We start from the raw sequence: 24,295 nt of genomic DNA, 5'->3' as shown, positions 1-24,295 counted from the left end.
ACTATTACAAGAGACAAAGAAGGACACTACATAATGATCAAGGGATCAATCCAAGAGGAAGATCTAACAATTGTAAATATTTATGCACCCAACATAGGAGTACCTCAATACAAAAGGCAAATGCTAACAGCCATAAAAGGGGAAATTGACAGTAACACAATCATAGTAGGGGACTTTAACACCCCACTTTCACCAATGGACAGATCATCCAAAATGAAAATAAATAAGGAAACACAAGCTTTAAATGATACATTAAACAAGATGGACTTATTGATATTTATAGCACATTGCATCCAAAAACAACAGAGTACTCTTTCTTCTCAAGTGCTCAGGGAACATTCTCCAGGGTAGATCATATCTTGGGTCACAGTCAAGTCTTGGTAAGTTTAACAAAACTGAAATCGTATCAAGTATCCTTTCTGACCAAACCGCTATGAGATTAGAAATCAGTTACAGGGGGGAAAAAAAAGTAAAAAACACAAACACATGGAGGCTAAACAATACATTACTAAATAACCAAGAGATCACTGAAGGAATCAAAGAGGAAATCAGAAAGTACCTAAAGACAAATGACAATGAAAACACGACAACCCAAAACCTATGGGATGCAGCAAAAGCAGTTCTATGAGGGAAGTTTATAGCAATACAATCCTACCTCAAAAAACAAGAACCATCTCAAATAAACAACCTAACCTTACACCTAAAGCAATTAGAGAAAGAAGAAAAAAACAAATACAAAGTTAGCAGAAGGAAAGAAATCATAAAGATCAGACCAGAAATAAATGAAAAAGAAATGAAGGAAATGATAGCAAAGATCAATAAAACTAAAAACCTGGTTATTTGAGAAGATAAACAAAATTGATAAACCATTAGCCATACGCATCAAGAAAAAAAGGGAGAAGACTCAAATCAACAGAATTAGAAATGAAAAAGGAAAAGTAACAACTGACACTGCAGAAATACAAAGGATCATGAAAGATTACTACAAGCAACTATATGCCAATAAAATGGACAATCTGGAAGAAATGGACACATTCTTCGAAAAGCACAACCTTCCGAGACTGAACCAGGAAGAAATAGAAAATATAAACAGACCAATCACAAGCACTGAAATTGAGACTGTGATTAAAAATCTTCCAACAAAAAACAGCCTAGGACCAGATGGCTTCACAGGTGAATTCTATCAAACATTTAGAGAAGAGCTAACACCTATCCTTCTCAAACTCTTCCAAAATATAGCAGAGGGAGGAACAGTCCCAAACTCATTCTACAAGGACACTATCACCCTGATACCAAGACCAGACAAAGATGTTACAAATAAAAGAAAACTACAGGGTAATATCACTGAGGAATATAGATGCAAAAATCCTCAACAAAATAGTAGCAAACAGAATCCAACAGCACATTAAAAGGATCATACACCATGATCAAGTGGGGTTATCTCAGGAATGCAAGAATTCTTCAACATACGCAAATCAATCAATGTGATAACCCATATTAACAAATTGAAGGAGAAAAACCATATGATTATCTCAATAGATGCAGAAAAAGCTTTCGACAAAATTCAACACCCATTTATGATAAAAACCTTCCAGAAGGTAGGCATAGAGGGAACTTACCTCAACATAATAAAGACCATATATGACAAACCCACAGCCAACATCATTCTCAATGGTGAAAAACTGAAACCATTTTCAGTAAGATCAGGAACAAGACAGGTTGGCCACTCCCACCACTATTATTCAACATTGTTTTGGAAGTTTTAGCCACAGCAATCAGAGAAGAGAAAGAAATAAAAGGAATCCAAATCAGAAAAGAAGAAGTAAAACTGTCACTGTTTGTTGATGACATGGTACTACACATAGAGAATCCTAAAGATGCTACCAGAAAACTACTAGAGCTAATCAATCAATGTGGTAAAGTAGCAGGATACAAAATTAATGCACAGAAATCTCTTGCATTCCTATACACTAATGATGAAAAATCTGAAAGAGAAATTAAGGAAACACTCCCATTCACCACTGCAACAAAAAGAATAAAATACCTAGGAATAAACCTATCTAAGGAGACCAAAGACCTGCATGTAGAAAACTATAAGACACTGATGAAAGAAATTAAAGATGATACAAACAGATGGAGAGATATAACATGTTCTTGGATTGGAAGAATCAACATTGTGAAAATCACTATACTACCCAAAGCAATCTACAGATTCAATGCAATCCCTATCAAACTACCAATGGCAGTTTTCACAGAACTAGAACTAAAAATTTCACAACGTGTATGGAAACATAAAAGACCCCAAATAGCCAAAGCAATCTTGAGAAAGAAAAACAGAGCTGGAGGAATCAGGCTCCCTGACTTCAGACTATACTACAAAGCTACAGTAATGAAGACAGTATAGTACTGGCACAAAAACAGAAATATAGATCAATGCAACAGGATAGAAGGACCAGAGATAAACCCATGCACATATGGTCAACTTATCTTTGATAAAGGAGGCAAGAGTACACAATGGAGAAAAGACAGCCTCTTCAATAACTGGTGCTGGGGAAACTGGACAGCTACATGAAAAGAATGAAATTAGAACACTCCCTAACACCATACACAAAAATAAACTCAAAATGGATTAAAGACCTAAATGTAAGGCCAGACAATATAGAACTCTTAGAGGAAAACATAGGAAGGACACTCTATGACATAAATCACAGCAAGATCCTTTTTGACCCAGCCCCTAGAGAAATGGAAATAAAAACACAAATAAACAAATGGGACCTAATGAAACTTAAAAGCTTTTGCACAGCAAAGGAGACCATAAACAAGATGAAAAGACGCCCCTCAGAATGGGAGAAAATATTTGCAGATGAAGCAACTGACAGAGGATTAATCTCCAAAATATACAAGCAGCTCATGCAGGTCAATATCAAAAAACAAACAACCGAATCCAAAAATGGGCAGAAGACCTGAATGAACATTTCTCCAAAGAAGATATACAGATTGCCAACAAACAATGAAAGGATGCTCAACATCATTAATCATTAGAGAAATGCAAATCAATACTACAATGAGGTATCACCTCATTGTGCTATCTCAGAATGGCCATCATCAAAAAATCTACAAACAATAAATGCTGGAGAGGGTGTGGAGAAAAGGGAACCCTCTTGCACTGTTGGTGGGAATGTAAATTGATACAGCCACTATGGAGAACAGTATGGAAGTTCCTTAAAAAGCTAAAAATAGAACTACCATATGACCCAGCAATCCCTCTACTGGGCATATCCCTTGAGAAAACCATAATTCAAAGAGAGACATGTACCACAGTGTTCATTGCAGCTCTATTTACAATAGCCAGGACATGGGAGCACCCTAAGTGTCCATCAACAGATGAATGGATAAAGAAGATGTGGCACATATATACAATGGAATATTACTCAGCCTTAAAAAGAAACAAAATTGAGTTATTTGTAGTCTGTATGCTAACACATATATATGGAATCTAAAAAAAAAAAAAAAAAAGGTACTGAAGTACCTAGGGGCAGAACAGTAATAGAGACGGAGTCATAGAGAATGGACTTGAGGACACGAGGTGGGGGAAGGGTAAGCTGGGACAAAGTGAGAGAGCGGCATGGACATATATACACTACCAAATGGAAAATAGATAGCTAGTGGGAAGTAGTTGCATAGCACAGGGAGATCAGCTCGGTGCTCTGTGACCACCTAGAGCGGTGGGATAGGGAGGGTGGGAGGGAGGGAGATCCAAGAGGGTGGGGATATGGGGATATATGTATACATATAGCTGATTCACTTTGTTATACAGCAGTAACTAACACATCATTGTGAAGCAATTATACTCCAATAAAGATGTTAAAAAAAAAAAAGGTGATCTTGCTTAAATGAAAGAAAAGAGAGAAGGCAGGAAATAGCACATTTGGGGAGGAAGTTGAAAATAGCCTAGGACATTCTAAATGGGGGTGCTGGGGAGACAAATAAAGATCTGGGTCAGCAACATAAATACAGGCCTGGGGGTTTGGAGTAAGTTCATCACCATGGACAACTACGGTGACCGGGATGAGCATTACTCACCAGAAGAGAAAGCAGAGGATGAAGAGTGTCCATAAATGTTAGTACCACCCATTTCTCAGGGCCCCTAATCTAGAGAGACTGACTGAGTCTTTCTTCTTTGAAATTATATGTGGTAAACAGCATTTGAAACAAAAAGAGAAGAAAAATGCAAGTTCAGAAGCTCTTGAGCTCTCACCCCTTGTCAGCTTTCTGAAATGAAGTGTCCACTTTGACGATGTTTTCAAGATCCTGACTCCTTCAAACAAATAAACTCAAGTCAATGACAGTAGAGCTATCTTAGAAGGAGCTAAAATGTCTTATCTGTGTTCAGTGAAGAAAGCAAAACTCCAAGTGTTATCAGGACTTACTGAGTTTAACTGAATAACAAAACAGTCTGTCATATCAGCTCATGGCATTCACACACACACACACACACACACACACACACACACACACATCAGTCCCTCCACCTGGGCATTGGCTCTGCCATCTACTGCTCACTGAAATAACTACAGTTTCTCCAAAGACTTATATTGGTTGTACACAATTTATATACTTAAAAAGGATATGGATAAATTGGGAGATTGGGATTGACATATACACACTAGTATATATAAAATAGATAACTAATAAGAACCTGCTGTATAGCACAGAGAAATCTACTCAATACTCTGTAATGGCCTATATGGGAAAAGAATCTAAAAAAAAAGAGTGGATATTAAAAAAAAAAGGATATGGAAAAGAAAATTCAATTAATTGCAAGAGTAAACACAGAAACATGTTCCGAAGTTTTTCTACCAACCAAGGAGCATTAAGCAACATATTCAGATGATCAATTAGTCCCTTATATGAGGTGAAAGTATCTGTCTTCTTATGTTTCCAAAGGGAAAGAAAGTACATTTAAAACTGTAGTTGAGCTTGAATCCCCGCTGGTTTCCCTAGGTCATGAAAAGGAATAATTAGGGAAATCCTTATAGCTTTACCTGTAATTAAGACCTGTGCTTCATAAATGATATCTTAGAAAGTTAATAGGGTTCCATGAAGATAGAATTTTGTAGTCAAGTAAATTTGGGAAACATAACCGACTTTTACAGATTTGGAATATGTATAAGCACACTGAAGGTTCTGGGAGGTTCGTGACAGAGAGCTGTAATCCACTGTGTTTCCTAAACATGCAGGCCATTAAACGCTTCTTTCACAGAACATTCATTGACATCTTGCGGCACATGGGACATAGTTTGGGAAACGGTGAGATAGAGCTGTACCTTAAGGTACTAGGTACAAGGTACTCTCCCCAAAGGTAAGATATCTGTGTGATGCATGCCTGAGAGTCAAGGGAGATAAGAAAGAAAATAAAAAGTACGTAAGTTTGGCACTTTGAAAAATGTGCTTCAGTCAAAAAAAATTGTCTAAAAAAATTGGCTTATTATAATGGTTAAGATGGTAAATTAATGCTATGTTTTTTACCATAATAAAAAAAATTGGTTTATCATATTGATAGACCTATAAAATAACATTGTTCAAAAACTAATTTTAAAAGTAGTGTTTTTCAAATAAATAAATAAATATCCAAAACAAATACTAAATTGGATGGGATGTGCAAGACAACAGGCATAAACTAGCACTGTCATGGGGAAACCTTGCTCAAAAGCATCAAAGCAATTCGTAAGCCTTTTTCTGATGGTGCAGGTGAAGCTGAATATGATCTTGTTATACAGCCAATTCTAGGCAAAGCTTTTGCAGATGTTCAATCAAATAACTATATTTCCACCTATTCACTTACACGTCAACAACAGCTGTATCATAAACCTTGGGACAAGTGCTGGGAATAAAGAGATGTTTTCCTGTCTTAAGGGGTTTGATCTTATTCTGTTATCATGTTCAGACAATTTTGGTTGCTCATAATGTAATGCTTAGAATAGAAATAAAAGGAATAAAATTCTGTAGGTACATATAAAAACATTTATTACCCACTATTGAAGTCATCTGGAAAACTGATTTTGTCTATTTTATTATTAATTTTAGGTATGTTTAAGTGTTCCAATAAAGCATACTTTATCATATCTACAATTACACAGATATAGATATATAGATATAGATATAGATCACTGTACCTTATATTTCTTTCAGCAGATCTGTTGGTTTCTGTATATGCACTTGGTTTAGGTGGACATATCTGCCTATATTTTTCAAGTTAAAGATAATGTCTGTTAGGTAAGAAAATACTTCTCTGTTAGATTTAAATTTATGAGAAAACATTTACATTCAAAGAGATGAAAGTGTGTTTGAACAATAGCACTACTGGAGATAAAGATCTTCTAAATATGTTCATGTTCATTTTATTTTAGTTGCCAGTCATCAATAAAGCATTTTTACACTTATCTCTATTAGATAATGATACAATATTTTTAAATAATAAGAATCATTTTTTGTTAGGTATTAGAGGGATTTTTTTTCTCAAAGACTTATCCCATTTGAATACTATCAAGAAATATGTTTGCTCAGATAAGATGGTAAACACTTTCATATTTCCAATACACCCACCACATTGAGAAAGACCACATTGAGTTGTTAGAATTAAATTTTACAGTGCTAGGTTCTGTTACAATTTGTGATATAAGACTTTTCTCTGCTCTTTTTCTAAGTATCTGATTGGCCTACTTATACATTCTTGCTTGTTCTCAAGAAATTATATTCAACTATTTTTTTGTACTCCTGAGGACATGTGTTAATTACATAGGAAACACTTCCTTTTCATATTCTTTCATTAAAGTCATCTTGCTGTGATTAAAGTAATCAGGGTTTTAACATGCAAGTTGTCCTCATTTTATATTTAAGATCATTTGTGGAAGAAATAAATTAGAGTAGTAAAAATGGATTAGACCAATTCCCATGAAATCTAGCTTCTTTTGAATCTGTACAAGGTCACTGCTCTAGAGTCCCGAGTTTTAGTTTAGAATTTAGGTGGTACTAACACCAACTTTTTTTAGCCCCCTAAAAAATCCTATTCAAATTAAGATTTAATTGTTCAGTACTATCAAAGTAAAAGGAAAAATAATGTAAGATAGAAAGCCTGAGAAGTTATTTTTAAGAGTATAATTATAACCGTTGCACAAATTAAAAATTATAAATCTGGCCTATATTTTAATTAATTCAATGAAGAAGTATTCTCTTAACATTAAAAAAAAGTATCCTCTCCTCCCAAGGACAAAATTTCAAAGGTACTGTGAAGTTTCACTGAATAGAAATTCAGACCTGGGTTTTTAACTCGTTAGGTTGAATGCCTAAAGCTACATAGCCCTGCCACCCAATCAGCATTTTCTGGCTGAAGTTACCCTCTTAATAAAGAACAGTTCTCAAATTGTCTTACATGTTGTCAAAAGAATCACCATCAAAAAGTAAAACTACAAAAGAATCAAAGGCAGGCCATTAAGCGAATCTAATGTATTCAGTCTTCATTGAGATACCATTTTTTAAATCTCTCAATAATAATGGAAATGTGCCATGTAGGTCTTGAAAAACAGTTCGATACGATTAAACTGTTTAACAGGAACACATGGGAAGATGTTCAGATCTCTGAATTTGTTTTTAAGTATTAATTATAGAGCACTGGAGATTCAAAGTAGAAAAGCAAGTCTGTCTTTTTTTCTTGGTTCAGAGACAAGTTAATTAGAACATTTTTTCAAAATTTGTGATAGTTTTGAAATAAATTACAAATGTCTCAATTAAAATAAGACTAAAGAACTACCCACTTCCTGGACATGACTACTGTTTAGTTTCTATATTGAAAGTGTACTTCCATAAGACAAGTAATGGCCATAAGTATCCAACGACAAACATAAATACACGTTTGTGTGGGCAAATAGAATTCGAAAATCTTTCCAAGTGCTTCTTCAGTGAATATGCACACAAAACATACCCACGCTTTCCACAAGACAAGTCACAATTCATTTGCTTTCATTTCCCTTGAGCTTCATTTTGCAAGAAATTCTGGAGTGCTAGGTCTTACCTGTTATCCTGCCTCAGCTGGTTAGGAGATGAAACAGAAGAACTGGGCTTTGGAGGTATTGGAGGGTGAACAGTTGGTTCCCTTTAGAACAGAAACAGCAGTTCATTTCACCATGGAAACACAGTAAATTTTAGCACGTATTCACCAAATGCATTTATTGTCTATATGGAAATATCTCATGCATCTTACAACCCCTGTGCATGAGCTACCTGAAAGGTCAGGATCTTTGGAGCTCTAAACTTTAAATAAGTCAAATTACAGGTATTTTTAAAGTTCATTTAATCAGATTTTTGGAAACCCTGTCTTCCTCAACTATAGTTTGAAACATAATGTGTTCTTGAAACAGCTTAATATTTTACTAGACTGTCTCACTCAAGTTGTGACATTTTGGGTCAGCAGCGCATAGCACAGTAAATGGTTCTTGGGCATTAACATATAAGCTTCCTTAGGAATTATGCCAACTATCAAGCTGCTACGGAAACAGCAAGAAAGGTTTTTAATTCCACAGACCTCAAGGTGAAGTTGATTTGAAGCTCTTAACTAAATCGGACTTAAATATTGTCAGCACAGGCCAGTTTGATGCTGGCAAAGCTTACATACACTGTCAGCCTAAACTTTCCAACAAAGTGCCAAGGCAGCCTCTGAGCTGGCATGATTTGATCACCCAGGAACTAGAGCAGGCAATTATGGGCATATATGGGATAGAGTCAGAACTTTACCTAGGGCACGTCACTCCCCCACCCTGAAACTCCCACTTCAGTGTTTCCCCCTTATCCTCAAGATAAATTCCATAAAAGTATCCCTGTGATCTAGACTCTCTGTACCCCTCTGGCTTCTGCAGTGCCTTAGGGAGCAGGTTGGCTCTGGGGTCAGGCTGCCTGAATTGCCAGCTGTGTGACAATGGCCTAAACTGATTCCATTTCTTCATTTGTAATAACTCTTCCAATAGGATTGTTGGGGTGTTGTCAGGACTGAATGAAATCATGATTTTATTTAACACATTTATTGGTAGCTTTCTATGCACACGGCACTCTACAAAGTGGATAATTCCCCTGTTCTCAAAAGGCTTTCAATACACAAATAAATATAATGCAGATGAAGAAAAGTACTAAGAAGAAAATAAAACAGAGTAAGAGAATATAGAGTGATGGTGTGGGAATACCTGTCTGTGAGGTGAAATTTGAGCCAAGACCTGAAGGAAGTGATAAAATGAGCCATGAGGATATCGGAGGAAGAGCATATAAATATAGGCATCATCAGGTTCGAGATGGCATCTAACCCTTGAAACTGGATGAGATCACCAAGGAAGTCAGTGCAGGTAGAGACGAAAAGAGGGCCAAGCATTGACCCCTGACCCCTGCAATGTCCAGACGTCAAGAATAGGAGAAGGAAACAGTAAAGAGTCTGAAAAGAAGTAGCCAAGGAGAAAAGAAGAGAAATATGAGGGTGTGGTTCCGGGAAGTCAAGTGAGACAAGTGTTTCAAGAAGCATTTGATCTGTCAAGTTGCATTTGGCCATGCCAAATGCTACGGACAGAGCAAATAAAACAAGAGTGGGGAGTTACCATGGTGTTGGCAATATGGTGGTCATTGTTAACCCTGATAAGAGCAGTTTTGATGGAGCAGTGGTGAAAAACCTTCTAGGAGTGGATTTAAGGCAACATGGGAGGCAGAGGCATTGATGTAGATACTTCTTTTGAGGCATTTTGCAGTGAAGAGGGAAGAGAAAAATGGGAAGCTACCTGAAGGTTGATAGGTCAAGGAAGGTTACTAGAGTATGTAGATATGTTGATGGGAATGATCCAGTTAAGACAGTAAATTTGATGGTACAGGAGAGTGAGCAGAAAATTGCTAGACTTGGGAAACCAGGAGACCTAGGGCACAAGGGGGGAGGTTGGTCTCGGATGAAAGCACAGAGAGCTCACTCATTTGATCCTCACTTCAATCCCAGAGATAAGTATTCTGCTTCTTCCTATTTTACAGATGAAAAGACTGAGGCACAGAAAGTGAAAATAAATAACCCATGATGATACAGCTGGTAAGGGGCAGAGTGAGAAATCCAAACAAGGAAGTCTAGCTCCATAAGCCCTCCCCCAGTGGTGCTGCCTTTCAAGGACTCTTTGGGCAACACCAATGGCTTAGTTGAGGTTAAGGCTCATGGAATTAAAATAAGGCTAGTAGCCATTGTTTTCTTTTGCCATGTTCAGCTGCTTTAGGAGCAGGAACGGACTAAACAGAGAGTTGGATTTAACGAAGTTTCTAGTTCAGCCAAGAAAATGGAACAAAGAATGATGACAAGGGAAGGGGTACGCAAGGAAGTGATTACAGCGAGGGACCGTGGGATCTGAGATGGACATGGAGGGCACTGAGGGTATGAGGGGAGAGGAGCTGTGAAAAGATGGTAGAATCAATGGATCGGTGGTTGTGGTGGGGCTGGAGAACTGGAATTAGAGGACTAGAGGGACTGAGCTGGATAGAGTAGATAAAGTGAGTAGACAGAAAATGGAAGCCAGAAAGGGAAAGCTTTGAAATTGAAGTTCTGTAGTGTGTGTGGTTACTTACAAGGGCAAGATCTACGGGGGGCTGGGGTAGGGCAATGGACAAGATCATTGGAGAGAAGATCAAGAAAGTGAAAGGCCAGGATGGGGAAGGATCCACTACATGGATTTGGAAATCACCAGGCATTATGACAGGAGGGGTGTTTGCGGGAGATGATGAACCCAGGGCCAAAGTCTCCACAGAGTGAGGGTGAGTGGCTCAGAGACCTTCGGATGACTCCAGTGAGGAACAGAAGCTCATGATGGCATGGCTTCAAAGAGGATGAGGAGTTTTAGGGAGGAGGGAGTTAAAATTGATAGGAAGTAGCAATATGGAGCAAACAGGATCCCGCCTCTTCCTCCAGACCCTGTGATACATGGGATTAGAAGAAAAGCAGCCCTCACTGAGAGACGAGCCTGAAGAGGAGCGAGTTTTGATGATACTGGATGATGCATCCAGGAAGGTTCAGTGGACGGGTTTGAGGGGTTGGGATGCTGTTAGGTTGGGTCATGTTCAGCGATGCACAGAGATCTGTGGGGATGGTCCAGGTGACAAGAAATGATCTGATCGGGGTTCCCATGGGGATCCATGGCCACAGGGATGGGGGACATGAAGGAATTAGTTCTGAAGCTTTCTGGCAGTGTGGTAGTGAGTTCCTGGGTGATGGGCAGTGGAGAAGCGGACACAGAGCCTGGTGGGTTTTCTGGTTTTTGTGTTGATGGTGGCTTTGAAGCCAGCAGGAGGGCATGCAAAGCATTAGAGCACCTCCTGACTCAGTTTAAGTGCTATGGCTGTTGTGCTCATCCCATACAAACCCAGCGCTGCAGCTGGGCCAAACCACTTGCACTTCCTAAACCCATCTCACCACAACAGCACATTCTCTCTTCTCTCGGGCATACCTCCTTCTCTCTTTCACCTGGATACTCGCCTTACCCTTCAGACTCTATCTTGGGGATTACTGTCTGTAGTGGTACCCAACGCTGTGGTGAATGCATTTCTATGTCTTCCCATAGCACACCTTCTTCACAACCCATACCATGCTGTTCTGAATTACACAGAATTTTTTTGTTTCCACCCTGGCTGCACTGAAAGCCCTAAAAGGATAGTTGTATCCCAAGTACTAGGATTATATATGATGTTGGTGCCCAAGAAAGATGTGTTGAAAGGTGGAGGGATTGGCTGAAATCCTATTTGGTAAGGAGGAAAATGGGTACTGAAGAGCAGCCTAAAACTTTTAAAATCTGTTCAAGTTTAGCTGTCCCATAGAAGTCCATTGTCCATTGTTGATTCCACTACCTAATACCTAGTAGATGCTGGGCGCTCAGATGAGCTATTGAGTAACATGATATGCCTGGAAAAAAATAATTTACAGGAAAATAGTCGCCCCATTCTAACCTAATGTTAGATTTTACAATTAGATGTTATTTTATTTATATTGATTACCATCATCTTCCCTTCGCAAAACATATCCCTGCGTTGGGAATAATGTAATGTCACTCAAGTGATAATGTGTGTTTCACGTATCTGTGTTGATTAGCTGATTATATGCTTCTCTTCCAGGGATAGAGGAAAGTGTAAGAAGGTGGTCAGTCCCAGCTATTAATGACAAGGCACTGGATATCTGAAAACAGGCAGGAGAGCAGTAACAAGAAGGAAGGGAGGATTACAAAAAAGGAGACAAGGGATGGTGCCCAACTTTGCTTATGCCAGAATCACACTGATAAAAAGCTAAATTTCTTCCATGTAAAGTGGCTAAGCCCTCAAAGAGGTGGGTAAATATTGACTGGGTGTGTCTGAGAGTCAAAGATGAGTAGAGAAGAAGATCTGGGTGCACAGGAAAGAGATGGCTTGGGGAAAGAAAAGGTAGGCGTGCAGTTGTGAAGGCTAGGAAAAGCAGAGGAGCGTATTTATTTCTGAGGGTGATGCATTTACATGCCTGTTGGCCTGGGCCAGGGCAAGTCCACACTGAGGGCAATCCACCTCAAAGGAGCTTTCATTTGCATCCCTGCAGTGACAGCCACAGATGACAGAACCCCGGCCCTGGGGACAATGAGAGGAGTCATTCATGCCGTGCCAGGAGCTCGAGGCCATGCCAAGCAGGGGCATTAGAATGTGAGAGCGAGGCAGGAAGCTGTGGCCCGGAATGTTTTAAAGAGACAAAAATGAGAGACATTCATGTGGAATGATCCTGTTTGAACACCACTTTGAGACACACTGTTTAAGCTTGGATGAGTCGACCCTGGTTCTCCCCTCTGTCTTTCCCTCAACCCCATAAGACATTTGCAGGGTCAATGACACCACACTAGTGGCTATAATTGTAAAGAATAATTTTCAGGAATCAAAAGGCAGCTTTCCCCAGCAACATGTGAAAACTTGCAGATTGTAGCCCAAAGGCCAGAGCTAATAGAAATAACACTGTCAACTTGTTCATATTTCCTCATTTTAATATGCTGCTGCAAAGATCACTTTTTTGCATTACGGCTTTTTTGGAAAACATGCTTGGCTCTGTGACTTCTGTTCCAGACCTACTTTGAGAAGAACATTTCTATTACTCAGCACAGGTCAAGGTTGAAAGAATAATTGACTCTAAGAGTTGATGGTGAGTTTTCTTTTCACTTTCCATTATGCTTAGCTTTTGTGTCCCACAAATAGAATTTTTATTCCAACAATGGCAAAGGAGAGGGAAATTATATTTTTTGAGTAACATGCCAACTTGACCAAGTTCTCACATACTTTATTTTATTCAATGCACACATCTATCCTGTGGAGTGTATATGGTTTTTTTTTTTCACTGAGTCTAAAAAAAGGTGAGTAATTTGCCCTGGATCACACTGTTAGTGACTCAGCCAAGGTTTTAACCTAGTCTTTCTCATGTCAAATCCCATGTTTTTTCCTCTATCACACTGTATCAAACCAATACTCTTCCAGGTATGACCAGTGAAAATCTAAGAACAATAGGTTGTCCTGCATTATTTCCTTGCCCAAGAAAGCATCAGTTCAAAAAGCACTTATTCCACAACTGCCCTAGTTATAATGTTAGGACACATAACAATGTATGAGGCAAAGTTGGGCATTCAAAGACTAGAAAAGGTGTGGTGTGGTCCATGGTCTCAAAGAGCTTACAGAATGCAAGGCATTCTAAAGATTCAAAAGAATCTTTAGATTCTTCGCTCAAAAGAATGATTGCTGTAACAATGTCTTACTTTCAGTGGCCAAGGACCATTTCAATGAGCCACACCACAACAATGGAGCATGCACTGGACTAAAATTCCAGAGACCTAGGTTTTAGACTAGTTTTGCCACTAACTTTGATTTGATCCTGGAAAGAACACTGATCCTCTCTGAAGAATCTGCTTCTTCATTTACAAAAGGATGAAACTGGTCCAGATCTGTGGCTGGTAAACCACTGCATGACCATGGGAAGGCAGAGTGATTGCAAGGAATCCTCAGTTCCACAGAGCCCTGAGGACTTGCTATGGATTAAGTACCTTGAACATTCATATACTGCGCTTTCTAAATGTGTGTAGATTCAGTTGTGGTTAATAAAATGTAAATTAGTATAATACAGGTTGGATCTATAAGAGCTCAAACTTTAGCTGCCAATAGACACAGAGGGACAGAAATTTTCAAGTATTGCAGAATTCATAGCAGCACATTCTGAATTAGCTTTCTCCTCATTCTATTCAAACAAGACTTTTCAAAAATAATAAACCTTGACTCAGGTTAATGTTCTACTTACTTTGAATGTCTATAATGTGTATTCTAGGGATTCAGATAAGATTTTTAAATCACTATACTTTGACATTTTACAGAGAGTATTAGACTCCTAATTTTTACACAACAGATTCTAGTTAATACAAGAAGGTTTTTGTTGAGATAGAGATAAATATATAGTATGATTTAATTTAGGGTGACAGCAAACTTTGTAGAAGGTTTGGTACCAACAGAGTTAAAAATGTTGCAGCATAATTAGAAAGGCTACATTTTACCGTTTATAGCTACAGACAGAAAAATATAATTGTAGTGCAAGGTTGCCATGGCAACCCACTTCTCAATCAGGATTTTTTTTCCTCCTTCAAATCTACCAATCAGCTACGTGGAAGTGAAAACCACTGAAAGAGAAGAGGTTGAAACAAATATGGATGGGAAATTATGTAGCAAGCATTTAACAATATGATAATTTCCTATGTGTGTTTCCACTATTTTAATTTTATCACATATTATATAGTTTCTTTTCTGTCTTTGGAAATGACTGCAGAAAAAAACACATTGGTTTTTTGGTGGTGGTGATGGCTTCACTATTGCTCCTGAATCACTAGAATGGGTAACATCATAAACATTCATATTGTCTGTTAAACAACTGCCTAAACTGGGCTTCAGTGCATTTCTTAAATGAGCTTCATATGCCATTTAAGCACTGCATCTCTAAGTCACCTAAATACAGAATCAGAAGCACTTGAATTTACCATGAACAGAATACCAATATTGAAAGGTGGGTTCTGAAATCAGAAGTAACTTTAATATCAACTTCCTAGAAATGCTGTGTCTATATTTTATTGTGATTTGACTGAGCATCTCTCATGAATGGCACCTATCATCCACGCCATTGGCTCAAGCCCTGGCAAATGCTATCAATCTTTTGAAAGACTCAAAGATGAGAAAAAGTTTAAGAACTTGAAAAATTAAGACACACTCTAGTGCTTGCTGACAAACTGCTTTGTGTCAGGCTTTCTGATAAATCTTAAAATGAAAAAAGTGGGAAAGGAAAAACTTTCACTGGCTCTGACCTTCTAAATTTCTGTACTGATGACATGTATATTTTCTTTTATACATATTTCAGAATCTTTAGTACACAGAGCTCAAATTACATGAAAGCAAAGCACTAACTCTTAAAATAGAAGCAATCTTCTGAAAAGGTACCTAAGCTTATCACAAATTACAAATATCTACCCATAATGTCTTACACAAAAAGGCATTTTTCTACATGGCATTGAATTTGTAATTACTGGATTTACTGCTATCACTAAACATAACTGATAATGGATGAGTGCAGAGAATGCCTCTTAGATAGGAATCCCATAGTTCTACACACATGAATAGACGCAAGCATGTGTGAGCTCGCATGCGCACACATGCTCAGAGCCCATGCTCTCTGGCATTAGAACCTTTGTTCCTCCTCTCCTTTCTGCTTGGAATGGCTCCATCCCCACCTCGCCTCTGCACCTGGCTTACTCTTATTTCATTCTTTAAGGTTTACCTCAGGCATGTCCTCTTTTGACCCCACTGTACCCCAAACACATCCTCTATTGCCTCCCTCTCCATGCTCCATATTCTGTGGCTATGTCAATCTCAGTGTTTATCACCCCCCAGGACCCGCTCTCAGTCAGGGCCTGCCTTCATGTGTGGCACTCCTGTCTCAAAGTGACTCCCTGACAGACTTCGAGTTTCTTGAAATAGGGACTGGATCTTACTCATTTTTGTATTCCTGGCCTCTAGCAAAGTCCTTTGCTAGCACATAGTCAGAGCTCAACAAACGTTTTGGAAAGAGAGAGAAAGAGGGATGTTTAAACAGTCATCATATCTTAAACACAGAGAATAAAGCCTAATGACAAAGAGACAATAACGGGTCGAGGGAAACTCCTTATCTTGTAAATACTAAGATGTATTGGGCTTCCCTGGTGGTGCAGTGGTTAAGAATCCGCCTGCCAATGCAGGGGACACAGGTTTGAGCCCTGGTCCCGGAAGATCCCACATGCCGCGGAACAACTAAGCCCGTGCAACACAACTACTGGAGGCCATGCACCTAGAGCCCGTGCTCTGCAACAAAAGTAGCCACCGCAATGAGAAGCCCGCGCACTGCAACGAAGAGTAGCCACCGCTCACTGCAACAGAGAGTAGCCCCCGCTCTCCACAACTAGAGAAAGCCCGCGCGCAGCAACGAAGACCCAACACAGCCAAAAATAAATAAATAGATTTTTAAAAAAGAACCTATTAAAGATGTATTAAAATTAATCAATCAATATGTACTTATTGATAAATTACTATGGGTAAATTTATTGATGAGTCAAAGGGTTATAAGATGATGCCATCTAGCTGATGAGTATGCCTGCAAAAAGTAATGTTTCAAGGTAATGCACAATTAATTGCCAAGTGAGGGTTGCAGACAATAAACTAACTTTCTGAGTTCAAAGGATTAAAAACAACTTTTTGGCCTAAGAAAGCTGTGTGGAGGAATTAAGATTCAGACCAGACTCTGAAGGATGGGCTGGTTTTGGATGGTAGAATGCACCCACCTCCTCTACCTTCACCCTGCCTACCTCTCATCACACCTCACCTTAACCACGTAATTGCACTAGTTATCTTCCGGTTTCTCCTCTACCATTGGATGTGTAGAAACATCATGCTTCAACTTTCATTTTCTTCTCATTTAGTATTTTCTCCATAGGTAACCTCTCTTTGAATATACTACATTTAAAATCTTTGGAATCATTTCCAAATCTGGATCTCAGGCACCAACCTCTCACCTAAACACCTCTCCCGTTTTTCACTGCTTGGAAATTAACCTCCACAAATACATCCTTTCAGTATCCCAGACCACTTGCTCAAACCAATGCACATTCAGCTTCTTACGACCAATTGTGTACTCCCAATTCTGCTCCCATTTCTTCCTATCTCGGTTGGTGGCATCATTATGCTTAAAATCACCCTGGGCTTGAAAACCTGGCATTGTGTAACTCCTCTGCTTCCCCCAAATCCCACACCTCTTTCAGGATCTTTCCCCTGAATCCTCTGTTAGAAGCTCTCCCTACCACATCAGAGCTCCCAGAAAATGTTGATGCTTTTCTCATGATCACATAGCTGATGTTGTTATGGTTACCTGTGCATCCATATTATCAACTTTTGGAGCTATAAAATCCTCCAAGCTGCTGCCCTTCAGAGTTCTCTGACCCAGGAACTGCCCACCATGCTGCTGAGCATTGACACCTAGACATGTAGGCTCCCTCTGTGATCCTTCTCTCTCTCAGGAGTTCCTTTGCCCTCCTCCCCTTTTGGGTTATGGCCCCTGTGCTGTTATCTTTGGAAGGTTTCATGCTGGGAATGACTCCCTCTCCATGCAAACCTGTCAAAGCACTTAGTTTGCTACTGCCCACCCCGCAGTGGCCATACCTTTTTCTTTGATGAGCACCGTGAAGTCCCTGGAATTCACTACAATGACTATTGAATAAGGGGAGCAAGGGAGACAGTTTTGGTGTTTTAAGTGTGGATGATTGAATGTTTATTTTGTTTTGACACAAGAAAATAATTTTATTTTAAAAGGTAGCATATAATACCTCCCAAAGAGTGGATATGTCATTGTGTATGGTTGTGAGGATGAGATTCTCTGAGGATAGCCTGGGACAGCAAAAGACAACTAAACTACCAGGCATAAGTAATTAATAAGAATTTAGGGGGTGGGGGTTAGAGGGGAGAGACGAAGAAAGGAAAGTGAAAAAGAGAAAAAGAGAGATGGAAGAAAGAAGAAGGGGGGCTGCTGAGCAAAATAGCAACAGGGTCAGGCTTGTAGAGAAATGTCAACCAATGAGAAATGGTCAATTACAGGAGTGGCCAAAGAACTTACAAACAGGAATTTCTAAAACTACATTTTATATCGTTTGGTCTGCGCTTTTACAATGTGTTGCTACTCCCAACATCCCATATCTTTATTTAAACATTAATGCAAATGGTATTTGGACAAATCAAGGAAAAGAAGCTGCCATCCTCAATGTCTGAGTTAATGTGGAGAAAAAAGAACAGAACAGAGATCAGTCAGAAGTGCCAATTTGAAGAGAGATCGGATCAAAACATGGCCCCAAGAACATAGTGCCCTGGATGGGGGAGAAGACAGCATACCGGGCAGAGGAAACCTTATATGCTAAGGGGCTGTAGAAGGTGGAAGTACAGCACATTTAACACAGATTAAGTGACTGGAACAGAGGGCAAGGGGGAATGACGAGGGATGGAAGGGAAGTAAGGACAGGCAGTTAATGCTAAGGATTTGGGTCTTTATTCTAAGAACAATGAAGAGTCATATTTTTATTTAGGAGGGTGATATGCTCCAATTATCCTTCTAAAAATATCAGTCTGGCAACTGTGTAGGCAAGAGATTAGGGGAGTGGATATCAGGGTGAATAAAGGGAGAATATTTAGGTAGCTATTGTTGTAGTTCAGGGTAGATATGATGATATAAATGGAGAGAGGTATGTAGATTCAAGAGGCATTTGGGAGGTAACTTGACAGGATTTGCTGATGGATTGGATATTGGTGGTTAAGGAGAGAAAGGTATAAAAAAGACTTCAAGATTTCAAGGACATCAATTGACTGAAGGATAGTGTTATTGAGATAGAGGACAAGGTTAGTGAGGAGAATTATGAATTTCATTTTGAACCTGTTGAGTCTGCAATACTTTTGGGATATTTAAGTGAAGGTGTCAAGTAGGCAGTTGACTAACCAAAGGTAACTCAGAGACAAGGTGTGGAGTGGATATAAACGAAGGAGTCAGGAGCATACAAGTGGCCGCTGAAGCCATGGGCATGGATGATGTGTCAAAAGGCAGAGCACTGAACAAGAAGAGAAGAGGGATATTAAGTCTTTAGGAACATCAACATTTAAGGGCTTGGTAGAGGATGGTGAGGTAGCAAAGGCAGCTGAGATAGAATGGCTAGAGAAATATAGGCACACCTCAGAGATATTGTGGGTTCAATTCCAGATCACTTCAATAAAGTGAATATCACAATAAAGCAAGTCACAACTAGTTTTTTGATTTCCCAACACATATCAAAGGTATGTTTACACTACACTGTAGTCTATTAAGTGTGCAATAGCATTATGTCTAAAAAAATGATGTACACACCTTAATTAAAAATACTGTATTGCTAAAAAATGCTAACCATCGTCTGAGCTTTCAGCATGTCACAATCTTTTTGTAACATCAACATCAAAGGTCATTGATCATGGATCACCATAATAAATACAATAATAACAAAAAAGTTTGAAATATTGTGAGAATTATCAAAATGTGACACAGAGACGTGAAGTGAGCAAATGCTTTTGGAAAAACGGCTCTAATGCACAGGGTCCCCACAAAACTTCAATTTGTAAAAAACACAGTATCTGCAAAGCACAATAAAGCAAAGTGAAATTAAACAAGGTATGCCTGTAAACAACAACAACAAACAACAACAACAAACAACCCGGGAGTGTGTTGGGGTTTGTGGGAGAAGGATGGTTTCAGAAGACAATGAGAGACAAGATTTTTAAAGGCATGAATAGCCAGTGGCACCTTTTGAAAGGTCAGTTAGTCATAGGGACGGATATGTCAACAAGAATGTATCAGCAAGGTCATTAGTGACCTTGGGGAGAGTTGTTTCCATGAACTAATGGTAGGAACCAGAAAATGAAGGTGGCCAGTGTCATCAACTCTTCTGAGAAATTTGACTGTGATGGAGAGACAGGGTGCCAGTTAAACAGATTTATGAGATTAGGTTATTAATTTTTAGAGGCTGTTTTTTAAGATGAAAGGGATTTGAACATGGAAGAGGGGGGGAAACAGTGAAGCAGGGGTTTGATCATATAGGTAGGAGAGACAGATCAATGTAATGAGGAACAAAAATTATAACGCTAAAGCTTGATTCAGCCCTGATTAAAATGAAAAGAAATTACAGGTGCTGATGGTATTTGAAAAGATGATTTCAGAGGAAATAATCTTGTTGACACAGGTTGGTCATTCAAAACACTATGTTGGTGCTTTCCCTTCTCAATAAGAGAAGGAAGAGAAGATCAGAGAACATTTACATCCAATGACCAAGGTGCATGAAATCAGCTAGAAAAAGTTTTATTTAAGCTCAGAACTTTACCTGCTATGTCTTACTATCATGAATTACAGCTTCTCTCTTTAATCTTGTTTTATCAAAAAGGGAGCAAGAGGCTTTCAAAGATATTTGACTTTTAACTCCAAAATTTTGTTTGATCTCCCAGATCTTAACCCTCTTATTGCAAGACTAATGTATTTCATACATAAAATGATACTTGTTTTAAGAAATTGCTTTTTTTCGTGGGGTGGGATAAATTAGGAGATTGGGATTGACATATATACACTAATACATATAAAATAGATAACTAATAAAAAAATCCAATTTAAAAATGTGAAAAAAAAATCTTAACCACAATTATTTTCATTTTTATAAATCCCTCTATCTTTTGTCCCAAGCTTCCATATTTTTATATTACTGTATTTGTGATATGCATTTAATTTTAATTCTGTTTTTTCTTTTTAAAATTATAACATCATAATTTCCCAAGTTTTTATGTAGTTTGTATAATATAATTTCATAATACTTATTTTGACCTTCTTATAATTCAATTATGTTTCCTGCCCAACCTTTCTAGTAGTGAATTTTATAAGTTTACTATCAACTCAGTGAAGTAAAAATTCATTTTATTTGTTGCTCAATCATTAAAAAAATATTGCTTTTTTTCTTCTTTAGCTATAAGATATGGTTATTTTAGAAAATTAAATACGCTCATTTAATCTCTAGTTGAACTCACCAACCTTATGTTAATTATATAGAGAGAATTACACGTAGATGTCGATGTAGAAATACATATAGACATAAACACAGACTTACAGAGTCATAGGTATAGATATACATATAAATATAGATAACAGTGTGATATCATGGGTTCTTCTGTTGATAAAAAAGCTTAAGACCCTTTGGGTACAGCTTATATCATGCCTGTAATAGATTTTAATCCAAACACAACTAAGTTTGGTTCTTCCACACTATGTAAGTCAAGAAAGGAACAACTGAGGGATGGATGGGATGGTCCATGGTATCAAAGATCATGGAGAGGTCAAGGGGGAACAAAGTTTGGGAAAATGACCCATTCCTGTAATGATTGGGAATGGGTGTGTAGGAGAAAATGAAATCTCTGGGAAAGATTAGGTGATGGAAAAAATGAAGGTTCACAAAATGAAGAACAGAAATGAGAGTGAGAGTGTTGGTATTAAGGGGAAATTCTTTTGCATAAGATAGGAAGGGAAGAGAAGGGAGAAGGAGACCAGTGAATAAGCAAAGGTTGAAGGGAAATAAGCTTAGCATTGAGCTATTAGTGAGTAATAAAAATCGTAGTCCTCCATTTTTATCTGTTTTTGACCTATTTTCATTTTCTTTTTGTTCTTCTGGGGACAAAGATCTCTTTTTGAAGCCTTTGCTTCCTTTCATCATTTAATAATTGCTTCTATTTTTCAGCTTTTACTAAAAAGCCTATTTCTCAGCCCTGAGAATGCACTGACATTAAAGGTGAGAAACAGAAATTGTACTTTGAGCTCTTCCAAAGAAAAGCACTTTAGAAATCAAAGGCATTGCTATATTGTTATTATTCTCTCCTTCCCCTGAAAGCTTGGCATGACCTTAGCTCTGATCCTTGAAGAGAAGTCTTTCAGTTTAGCCATTATATTAATAATCTGTGACTCTAAAAAAGGAATGGATATCTAAATTCACCAACCTTACCCAATAATCTTCCCTCTCCCTTAGTTCCGGTGCTAGGGATCTGATCCAAGAATCAGAAATAGGAGCATTGTAACTTATTTTATCTTCCATGTAAATCACATCCAGCTATGAATAAATCGGAAGGGCATATAGCTAAGCACTATCAGTTCTGTGCAAACAGAGATCCACAGCTGAATGGGCATTGAACACATGAGATGTTAGCTCATGAATAATCCTTTTGTATCTTTACACAGTTATATAAACAGTTGCTTATTATGATGATGATTTACATTAATAATGGAATAATAAATAGAAGATAAAAATAACAAGTTATTTTGGAAATAAGTGATAAATATTTCTAAGTGTCAGTTACTGTCTATCAAGAAAAAAATGGATGGATCTTACAGTATTATCTTACAATAGTAAATAGCAAAACCCGTAGTTAATATTTTCCCACTTAGGTAGCTCTATGAAAGGTATCACTCATGGAGAAATAGCTAAACACAGCCTGAGGAGAAAGGAGGTTTTAAACTAGAAATATAATCCATATTTGGCAATTCATATAATTGTAAATCACCCGTAGATGAACAGGTTTTAAAAGAAAGTATTTTAAAAGGTGAATGTAATTCCAAGTTGTGATTGTTCAACATGTTCAATAATTTTATATATGTGTTATACACATATAATAAATACATATGTACACACACATACATGCAGATGCAGCCAGAAGTATGAACAAGACAACTTGAGCTCTCTGTGTCTATTAGTCAACTAAAATTTATTTATGTCCTTACAGATTCAACTTAAATTATAAGACATTTATTTCCAAATATTCCTATTATTTGGAATATTCCTATTCCAAATATTCCTATTATTTGGAAATAAAAGGACATTAAAAGCCTGTGCAACAGATGAAAACTTTTGGAAATAAAACAATCTCATATGAAACAAGCACACTGTTTCATAACTCTTTTCCAGTTGTTGAACTGGGACAATAAAGCCCATTTAAACATGGAAATATTTGGTGAAGATAATCTAGGGGTTGATGACATAAAAACAATTTTGGATACCCTAAAGCAAAACCAGCTAGGAGACCTATTTTCCTTCGAGTGTTAGTGATGACATCGATTATGGGAGTCCTACACTTGTGTCTACTTCTTTGAAGGCTCAAATGCAGGCTCCGTGTTTTGTTCACTGATATCTCCGAAGATCCTAGAACGATATCTGGCATACAGTAATCACTTATTAAATATTTATTAAGTTACATAGTTGTTGACATTCCCAGCATGGAAATTGTAGAACAAGGTGTCTTCCTCATGCTCTGTAATTTTACCTGTAACTATTGCTCTCAACAACAACAAAAAAGTAAAAAAAAAAGCAAAACAAAACAAAAACAAACAAACAAAAAAACCCCCACTCATCTGTCACTTAAAGTTTACGAAGAACTTGCCATACCTATTCCCATCCAGACATCTAGGCTCGCCATAGCCAAAAATCGCTGTGCACCAGGAGCCCACACTGGAGCACCACCAACTAGTGTTTGCCTCTGTTCTGTCCTCTGCTACCCTTATGGACTGAATTATGTCCTCTCCAAATTCATGTGTTGGAGTCCTAACCCTCAGTGCCTCAGAATGTGACCTAATTTGGAAATAGGGTCATTGCAGACGTAAGTAGTTAAGTTAGGATGAGATCATACCAGAGGTGGTTGGGCCCCATATCTGATATGACTGGTGTCATTGTAAGAAGGGGAAAGTTGGCCACAGACACGCACACAGGGAGAACACCACGTAAAGATGAAGGCAGAGATTGGGATGGTGCTTATACAAACTAGGGAACGCCAAAGATTGCTAGGAAAACACCAGAAGCCAGGAGAAAGGGTGGAACAGATCCCCTCTCACAACCCTCAGAAGGAACCCTGCTGACACCTTGATCTTGAACTTCTAGCCTCCAGAACTGTAAGACAATAAATTTCTTTTAAGCTACCCACTTTATGGTACTTTGTTACAGCAACCCTTAGCAAACTAAAAATACAGGCACTTACTCCTCAAATCTTGTCAGATTTCCTACCAGGGGCACATGTCTCCTGACCTCACTTTCACTGGGCACTGTCTTATTCAGTGCTCAGAGTTCACAAAATTGCCTCCAGTTTATTCCAAAGC

At 38.2% G+C, this 24,295-nt stretch overlaps 1 protein-coding gene across 3 annotated transcripts in view; it reads right to left on the bottom strand.

Moving 5' to 3' along the window:
• SCEL (sciellin) overlaps positions 1-24,295 on the bottom strand; it is a 240,374-nt gene that overhangs the window by 64,933 nt on the left and 151,146 nt on the right. For all 3 annotated transcript variants that reach the window (XM_059902796.1, XM_059902794.1, XM_059902795.1), the window contains exons 11-12: positions 8,072-8,152; positions 6,177-6,242 (exon numbers count right to left, since the gene is read on the bottom strand). In XM_059902796.1, coding sequence (XP_059758779.1) covers positions 6,177-6,242; positions 8,072-8,152 — 147 coding nt within the window. The remainder of the gene's footprint in view (positions 1-6,176; positions 6,243-8,071; positions 8,153-24,295) is intronic.

This window comes from Balaenoptera ricei, chromosome 18 (genome assembly GCF_028023285.1).
Source record: "Balaenoptera ricei isolate mBalRic1 chromosome 18, mBalRic1.hap2, whole genome shotgun sequence".
NCBI lineage: Eukaryota > Metazoa > Chordata > Mammalia > Artiodactyla > Balaenopteridae > Balaenoptera > Balaenoptera ricei.
The sequence above is the reverse complement of the archived record's forward strand: the minus strand, read 5'-3'. Positions and strand labels throughout refer to the sequence as shown.